The sequence below is a fragment of the Pundamilia nyererei genome, unplaced genomic scaffold, assembly GCF_000239375.1.
Source record: "Pundamilia nyererei isolate P.nyererei 1_Seehausen unplaced genomic scaffold, PunNye1.0 scaffold00021, whole genome shotgun sequence".
NCBI classification, from domain to species: Eukaryota; Metazoa; Chordata; class Actinopteri; order Cichliformes; family Cichlidae; genus Pundamilia; species Pundamilia nyererei.
The window spans coordinates 713,835-723,211 of NW_005187422.1; the positions used below are offsets into that span (position 1 = coordinate 713,835).

Consider the following 9,377-nt stretch of genomic DNA (forward strand, 5'->3'; position numbering starts at 1 on the left):
ACGAAGAAGTGTGACAACCATGAGATGTTCTGTGTCATACTGACTGCTTGGAATTTGTTGTACACCTGCTCAAAATCAGCCACCAGCTCCTTATCTTTTCTCCACGTTTAGCAGCAAGTTTTCCTCAGCAAGACTGTTCTTTCCCGGGAGCTCTCACCGCTGTTTGCAATCCAGTTGCAAAAATCACTGTGATGTTCTCGCTATGTCTGTGGATGCAGTGATTGGTGTGCAGCATGAACAGGAGGGGACTGAGCACACAACACTGGGGAGCTCCAGTTTTGAGCACCACAGTGGGGGAGGTGTGACTGCCAACTGTCACACCAGGAAGTGTGGCACTCAGTTTGCCAATTAGTTTCTTCAGGGAGATTCTATTGAATGTTGGGCTCAAATCACTGTATTCAGAAATAGGTGTTATTTTCAAAGCGCGGGACTATAGATTTGTGGGCAGCGGGAGTTGGATCCTCTGCGGATCGATTGTTTCTAAATGCAAAGCGATGAGGGTCCAGACTGGCTGGGATGCCAGTCAAAACAACTCATCCGAATTGAGGTGATTGCCACAGTGCAGTATTCATTTAGACAAGACACTGCAGACTTTCCAGGTATAGGGATAATGGTGACTGCCTGGAAGCAGGTGAGATGCCGGTAATAGCATCAGCTAGCTGATCGGCACATGTTTTTAGTACACAGCCAGAGATGTTTTCATGCCCAGCAGGTTTGCTCATATTCACACTCAGCGGGATTCTTCTCACATCCACTGCAGATACTGATCATGCCAAGATCCAAAGAGCTCTCTAAGGCCCTCAGAAAAGGCTGCGAATGCCCATGAGATTTTATAAGATCTCAGAATATTTTGAAATAAATAACTTTAAGGAACTACTAGAGGTCTAGATTTCACAAGCGTGACCGTTTTCAGGACTGGTTGGTTGCCGCAACAAATTTAGCCCAATCGCAGACTATAAAAAGAAGTCTGCAACAATCCCAGAATCTCATTAGAGCATCTGCAGATAACTCCTACAGCTGATCTTGGTGGTGATTCATCTACAGTCACAAAGATATTTTTACAGAGTTCAACCACATGAGAGGTGCGCTTAAAAAAGAAAACACAGAAAAGAAACTGAGAAAAAAAACAGATTTGAAGTGAAAACAGCGGTGCATGCTTGAAAATCGTCAGACATATCGCAACTGGTAGGAAGGCACCTACAAGTTACTGCTGTGAACTGGGGCAGAGTTACAAGCTTCTGAAGCCAAGGGTGTATTTTATTTTTCAAATATCACATCATTTGATGTTTTTGACAAACCAGTAGGTGCGATCAAAACGTTTTAGGATCATCTTCATAAAAATCAAGAACCTAGACTGAAATATATCGGCCCGGTCTCACAGTCAGGGTCACCTTCATGGGCACGTCCAGACGAATTCCAGCACCGCTGCTATTTTTAGGTCTTTTCCTGGAAGAACCGTTTTACCACCACAAACTGCAAACTTGTACAGAGAGGGAATATAAGGTGTGTGCTTAAAACCCACTCGAATTTCATGTGGAGTTCATGGAAGCGCTGGTCTCCAGTTACGCATGAGCAGTTTTCAGTTTCCAAGCCAGAAGGCAGCACCATCACGTGAGGACGGAGACCAGGAGAATATTTGCGTGTATGTGTTGTATGAAATCATCCCTCAGGCCAAGACTATCAAGCGGATTTCTGCTGAAATGTCCTGAAGCATTTAAGGAAGAACATTAAACAACAAATTGCACTGGGGTGCGCGTCATTGAGGCAGTGTGTGAGTGCATTGGAGTTTCTTGGCCACACCACTGCTACGTTCGCTCTCCTCCTGCTGGACTTGCCAGATTTGCCTCCCTGCAACTTTGTCTGCTTCTTGAAGATAAAAGGAAGCTGGAGGATTCTGAGGCAACGGAGGCGACACAGTGCAGAGGAACAAGTTAACAAGGAAGACGCTGGCTTTCCACAGGCACATCTAAAGATAGCACCAGCACTGAAAACGATGATCTTTAATGGCAGACTGGCCAATGTTTAAGTTTGGTATGGTTAATGACTGTTAGGCTTTTCTCACATTTACAAATGTGTTCAAAGAGCCAACATATTTTTTTTGTCCTTTCTCAAGAAATTCCAATCAACTCGATATTGCCACTCTTCAGAGTTTGCAGAGTGCTTTGTTCCCGTCACGTGAACAAACTAAGATCTGCTGACGTTTGCTCAAACTTGCATGAAAGGTTTTTTTTTTAATGTCCAGTAAGTAAAAAAACGGAATAATCACTAGATCAGTAAGTAATGTAATGAAATCTGATTACTGACTTACGGAAAAGCAATGTCGTGCATTTGCTGTAACATAAGCACTGCAACGTGACTACAATGCTTTGTAACCCCGAACACTATAAAAAGGACACAGAACAGCCAGAAAATAGATAACTTTAACAATTTTATTTGTGAAAAACTACAAGCAAAATTCATAAATAGACATTTCTATTTGAAGCAGAGGAAAATGATCGGGTTAGCCTATAAGCGCAAAGTCGTGCACATGCCAGAAACATGTATTAGTTCAACATTATAAGCTAGACAAGGAGCTGTGATCTGCTGAAAATGCTGAGTACATTTCCACACCAGGAACATAATGTGACCATTTCACAAGGGAAAACAATGACACATCAGCTATAAGTTTAAAAAAAAGAAAAGAAAGAAAGAAAAGAAGAAAGAAAAAACTAAAACTGGATTAAACAAAGAATGGATTATTGTTCTCTCCCTACTTTTTTTTTTTTAATTTTTCTTTTAAACAGAGCAATAACTTTAAAAGCATCGTACAAGACATCGTTATAGGAAGAAATGAGTTTGTATAATACACGCAATTGGAATTCACGGTTAAGGTTATACAGTCAGTAAACAAGCATTCTATATTTGGGTCTGACAAACAAAGCTAAAAAATGTAACCATCTTTACACAGTAAATTAAGGTTACTGGTCGCACACAAGAACAGAACTGCTTGCGCGGGAAGGAAACAGGAAACAAAAAAAAGACTTCAGCTCCAATGCCAGTATTCATAGTGTTTGCTTTTGCACCTTTTTAAAATTCTATATACAAGCAATAATTCATATACTCAGCAAATGGCCCATTTGTCAATAATTTAACCATGAATCCTTTCTGTTGGGAGTACTCAGTCAAAGTGAATGTGGTTGCAGATAAGGCAGGTGAAAAGATGGCTTTTTAGGCCCATTTCTAACCGATTGCATTACAAAGCAGGGTTTCATTCTCTGTAAAAATTGGACAAAACATTTCCCCTCTGACCAGCAGTCCCACTTTTTTTTAAAGTTCTATTCACATCGCTTTTCCTCACTTTGAACACTGATTCCATATTTGAATGCAATAAAGTACATAATTACATATTAACCATCGCTCAGAAGCAGAAAAAAATAAACACATCTCCTGGACTGACAACACACATGATTATCATCCCTACGTGTGACTCTGGAAAGCGTTTGAGTGTACACAGATCAAATCCTGCCCCTCACTTCCTAGGAGGGTTTTTTAGTTTTGGGGTGGAGGGGGGGTAAAGGAGGGGACGGTTACCTCTCGTAACCTGGCTTTTAGTTGCTCTGGGAGCGGCTCAGTTTGTGAGCTGGGGCCTCCGTTAGGGGAGCTGCATGTACAATGGTAGTCCAGCAGAGCGAAGAGGGGCTCGCTAAGGCCAAAGTCTTAAGACCCAGAGCTCTTCCCACGCCCACACTGCTTCTCACTGTGTGCACGACGAGGCAACATCCACCACTGCGTGTGGAGCTGTGGTTTTCCCTCGACTCCGCTCACAGCATGATGACCTCTGCCCCAATTTAGCCACGCACAAAGATGAGTGGACAATAAGAACACCATTTACATGGATTATATTAGTCTTTATTTAAACTGTTATTCATCTCACACATTAGATAATTGCATTTCAAATTGTTATTCATCTGTCTATGTATCATGTCATTATGAAATTCCTTTGGTCCTTCAATAAATAAAACTAAGATATCATATACACATTTATTCTTTATACAATTTCATACAGTTAAAAGGAAATTATGTTGGTCTAGTATCAGCTAAGGTGAACGTGAATTAAAACCCTTAAATAAGCCTTGCTGCATTAAAATTGAAAGAACAATTGTCTTCTATTTAACTACTGCAATATTGTTTTGCCTTCAATGACAGGAGTCTTAAATTAATACAAATAAAAACAAGTCAATTGAATTGTCAGTCTTTGTAAATTGTTCTCGTCTCTGCACTCTGTTTTCTGGGTGGACTTCAGGACCACAAAAAAAGAAAAGAAAGAAGGTGGAGGAGGAAAAATAAAATTAAATCGACTCACAACAGCTTGACACAACAGGTCTATTTTTACAGCTCGATATGGTTTTACCAAGTGGAACTGCTTTTAACCATCATTCAGTCACAACAGAAAATGCTCTGGCTCCTCACCAGCTGAGAGGACAGCTCTGCCTGCAGCCAGAAAACTCAATATTTAAGTACCAAATGCAGAAAAATATTGACAGCTTTTAGTGTTTTACACAACAGCCTACACTGTACAGTTAAAGACATAAGATACTGTATAAGAGATCTGCTATAGCATACTAAATCATAGACAATCTAGTTGAAAAAGTCAGGTGTCTGAACTTTAGGTGACCTTCTTCTGATGCACAATGACCTGTACAGAAAAAGTAGACGGACCTGGAGGTCCCGACAGTGTTCAGCGAGACAGTGTTGTTGAGAAAAGTGAATGAGAATTTGATTCATCAGCACTTTGTCACATTGAGCGAATGGGCAATCCCAGATCTGCAAAACCGCTTCACAGTGTATCTAGCACCAGTGTGTGTATGTGTGTGAGTGTATATGTGTGTTGTATCTGACGTGTGTGTGCGTGTGTTGTCCTATTGTTTTCAGACTGTAGTAAAAACACTGAAGGAACGATCGATCTGCAGAGCTACACAGCAAAGCTTCAACATAAAAAGGAGAATATCAAAGTATACAGGTGCAACAGGTAATAAATAAAGGTAATAATAGTTTTAAAGTTATTAAAAAAAGTGGTGGTTATTGTGCCCAGCGGAGAATTCTTCTTTACAAAAACAAAACAAACAAACAAAAAAAAGTTGACTTGGCCTCACATCCACGTACAAATATAAAACAATACATACAAGTGTCTGGATGCTACTGGGGAGGGGGCTGAGGGGAAGGAATGAGGGTGTTATTCCGTGTAGGCCACCTCTCCTCGCCTGTGCCACAGGTGTAACCACGAGGGATATTCGCCAAGCGGGGGGCGCTTGTTTTCCGTAAAAGATGGCACCTCACTGTTCCTCTTAGCATCCAGGGGAGATCGTGGAATGAAGGCGGGTCGGCGATGGGAAAAGGTGAAATCCCTCCCCCTGTGGGATCCATAGTGTCCAGAAACATGGGGAAAGGGGGGAGCGGTGCAAGGGTGGGTCATAGGTGGTGGAGGATGGCAGCGGGACCTCAGAACGATTCGTCATGCCCCACAGAGAGATCCCCTTTTGGGGTGGAGGCGCGTGACGAGCCCTTGTCCATGCTCTCGGAACCGGAGCTCTGGTGCTGCTGTTCGGAGCCCGCGCTGGATGTGACGGTGGATGAAGATGTGGAGGAGGAGCGGGTCTTCTCCTTAAAGTCTGTTATGATCACCGTGACGTTCCCTACGGTGATAGCCAACTGCTGGGCAGTACTCCGGTCAATGTTCTTCAGTTTGGGCCTGAGGAGAAGAGAAGGAGAAAAACTAAATATTAGTAGTCACAATTGCCAACTACAACATGTGCATCTCAGCAACAACAATGGGAGGCTTCCAGCACTGTGGGGGTGGTTACACTAAATTGCTCAATTCATCGGGTGACACATGCACAGTCAGAACAAGTGCATCAAAAGTAAGAGTGGGCGTTTAGTGTAAAAGATCATTTGTGAATCAGCTGAGCTTTCCCACTAACCTTGTGCTAGATGAGTTTCTCTGACCAGAACTACTGCATAGTCATACAAGTTAAACCACGTGCTCTGTGAAACACATGCAGAGCAGCGGAGTGGGCTACGCACCTGGAAATGTGAGAGTTCTTGTTGGTCTTGGTTGCTGATTTGCCAGACTGTATGCTGTGTTTGTCACTGGGTGAACTCTGATGGCTGTCAGATTTGGGTCTGGAGGAAAACAAACGCACACAAGTGAGGATTGATATCAGCACCACTGCAGGCATGCAGAAACATGCGCTGTGATTCGTACGCTGACCTGGTCTTTTTGCTGCTGGGCTTCTTCGTCAGAGCTGGGCTGATCTCCTTCTCTCTGTCGGGTTTGTCTTTGATTGGCTGCTCCTTGTCGCTCTTTTCCTTCTCAGGAGTGTCTCCCTCTGGCCTCACTCTCTCTGGACGTTCGACCTGTGGGCGTCCTTCTCCGTTGGCTCGCTCTCCTTCACCCTCCGGGCGCTCCTTGTCTATGCGCTCGCTCCTCTCTCTCCGCTCCTTCTTGGGTGGGGGAGGCATCGGGTATTGCTGAGCCACCTGCTGGGCAACCAGCTGGGAGTTGATCCGGGGTTTCCTGTGGAGGAGATCCAAGGCACAAACATGGATTAGCCTTGTAGTAGAGCTGTGAACTGACTTTGGCCACAGACCAACGTGGTCATGCTACAGCTGACGAAGAGAAGCGACTGAACGTGGAGGTCAGCAGGGGGGAAGGCTTGTTGCTCCCAGCTGCTGCACAGGCAGGTTTGTGCAGCCGCTTCCTGGCGGAGCAGCTCTATTTTAGGACTAATCTCATTAGCTCACGGTCATAATAAAATGAATGCACAGGATCACAAGGTGGGACATTTGCAGCACGTCACTTAGGTCCTCTAATCTGATTACTGTAGGGTTGGCCCAATTTGTCACAGATTGAGATTCAGCTGGACGTGGTATTGCTGCTCCCTCTCAGTGAGCTCACCAGCAACCACAGAGCCCTTTTTTTATAACTCATTTGAAAACACAAATAATCACAAACCGCAATCTGACTGAGCATTCTTATTCAGCAGAGACAATAAACACAAGTAAGATAAATGTCACAAGCAACTTCTAATTAACCAGAGAGGGAGGTTCACATAAAACAATTTGTTCCTGAAAACATCTTTTCTGTGGTCTCACGCCACAGAACTGCTGAATAGGGAAGTTGTGAGGTAACCCAAAGTCGGAGGGACTGAGCCAAAACACACACCTGCTGCATGATGAACATCAGCTGACAGCATCTGGGGGAGGGGGGGGGGGGGGGGGGGGGGGGCACTCGGGGGAGAGGGAAAGATGCCTGTAGTCTTCCAGAGACTCAGCAGAGACCAAACCGCAGCCAGCAACATGGATAATCACAAGCCAGCACTGGGCAAGCGTGGTGAGGAGTAAACCACAAGTACGATCACACACACACACAAACATGCACTCGAAAAGCTTAGCGTGCAAACAAACAGCCGGGCACAGCTTAATGGCTGCTCAGGGGCCCTTTCAACAGGAACAAGTTCTACTAGTTAGATGTGTATACCCAACCTTTCCAAAACCATTTCTAATCTTGGCAGGAAGTTTCTTTCTTTCTTCTTTTTTTGCAACAATACTCCAGTAGAGCAGAAGGCAGCCCTCATCCCTTGACCTCTGACTGCTTTAGTAAACCTGTGGTCACGGAGTGAGGCTTGAAAGTTGTAGAAACTCTGCTGGTCCAAGTATCAGTCCAGACAAACAAGGGTTACTGCTGGAAAATGAAGCTGTAGTGTGTCAGACTGTTTTAAGTGGCTTGCAGTAGAGAGTGGTTTTCAGACAGCAGCTTAAGTGGCAGGCCTCAGTGTTTCAATTTAGCAACATCATATTGCCACTCCTGTTACTCTTGTGTCTGCACTTAAATCCTCGCACATCTTTCACAATTGAATCTCCGCTCTCCAAGTCTCCCAACCTTTTAGTGGCCCGCTGCTTATGAACTCAGAGCTGTGTCCATCTTTTCTGTTTTTTTTCTGCTGATTCGCTCCCAATCCTCAACTGCTCCATCAAGCTCGTTTATTCTCCTCCTGCTGTGAACTATTACAGAGTGAGAAGGAGAGGGTGGGGACCCGCAGCTGATCAGAAGACAATCAATTGGGGTATAATAGAGCATCATGTTGTAATGCTTGCACTACATTTCAATCAATACAGCAGCTGTGCTGAATGCTGATGAGCCCTGGGCTGTTGATCCAGGATCCACTAGCTGCTGTGGTTCTCTGGAGCCCGTTTTCTTTCCCCTCCTACCTGCTGCCCCTGTGTGTGGCCTCGTTTTGGGAGTGTTCTGTGGGTGAAAATTAAAGCTGGGAGAAATCTCATCTTTATAATTGCCAACCCTATCCTATTCCCATCAAAGAGATCCCAATTCCACTTTAATTTGGAGTAATTACTTCCTGTGCTGAGTATGAGAGGTCCTAATTGGAAAAGCCAAACTAAACTCAGCAAAGCTTTTAAATACAAAGTGATGAATTTAGTAACTACAGTAATGGACTGGATGTTGTGTGTCACATCACCAGGGAGATAAAGCGTAATGTTCGATGACATTAACATGAATTCCTGACATAGGATTTTCCTTGTCCTGTCTCGATGGTTCTCTCTATGGGAATTCAACAGATCTCTGGACCTCATTCAGTATCATCATCCTGCTGGAAATATGCACAGCTAACAAAATATGAGAACGTATTGAAGGTTTTAAATCTACTTCTTTAATCCACCGCCACGAGTAAACAGACAGGATCCAACAGGACCAGATATCATTCTTTGTGGCAGCCAGTGCTGTGAGTCAAGGAGGTGGTGAATGAGTGAGTGACTGATAAGCCCATTGCAGAATTGATGCCCTGGTCAGAGCTTGAGATTTGTGTCGACAGCACTGGTGGCAGCAGAAGCCGTCCTGCTGGTTAGCCGGTGATTCAGTGCCAGCTGTAAGTCAGCCATGAGCTGTTGCTGGCATGACAGAGCCACTGCTCTCTTTACCCCATTATTTATTCACTGACCATACATCGTGACTTTGCACACTGCTGCTCTGTGGCTCATTAACACGCCGCTCTGCATGACACTACGGTGTGTGCTACTGGATTTCATGAAATAATAGAGGCCCTGAAAAAGTCTCCTGCTTAAAAACCATTACGGTTCATTACTGAATTATTCCACATTGTTGAACATGGGAGTGTACTAATTAAACTACAACACCGCTAAAATTACTTTTACAAGTGAATATCCAAATCAAATAAGAAGCATCTATATAGCACAAAGGAAAATGGATACTGGGAGTAGGACCAAAAGTAAACCCCAGGGTCCAATTGCAGAAATTGCTCCAACCTCCCACTGCTGCCAATATATTCCTGGTAAAGTGTGTGTGTGTGTGTGTGTGTGTGTGT

General features: G+C 44.1%; 1 protein-coding gene across 1 annotated transcript in view; it reads right to left on the reverse strand.

Moving 5' to 3' along the window:
• Positions 1-3,866: 3,866 nt before the first annotated feature.
• Positions 3,867-9,377, reverse strand: part of rybpb (RING1 and YY1 binding protein b) — a 17,557-nt gene continuing 12,046 nt past the window's right edge. Inside the window, exons 3-5 of the mRNA XM_005726614.1 lie at positions 6,248-6,553; positions 6,061-6,159; positions 3,867-5,728 (exon numbers count right to left, since the gene is read on the reverse strand). Of these exons, the coding sequence (XP_005726671.1) occupies positions 5,479-5,728; positions 6,061-6,159; positions 6,248-6,553 (655 nt within the window). The 3' untranslated portion in view covers positions 3,867-5,478. The remainder of the gene's footprint in view (positions 5,729-6,060; positions 6,160-6,247; positions 6,554-9,377) is intronic.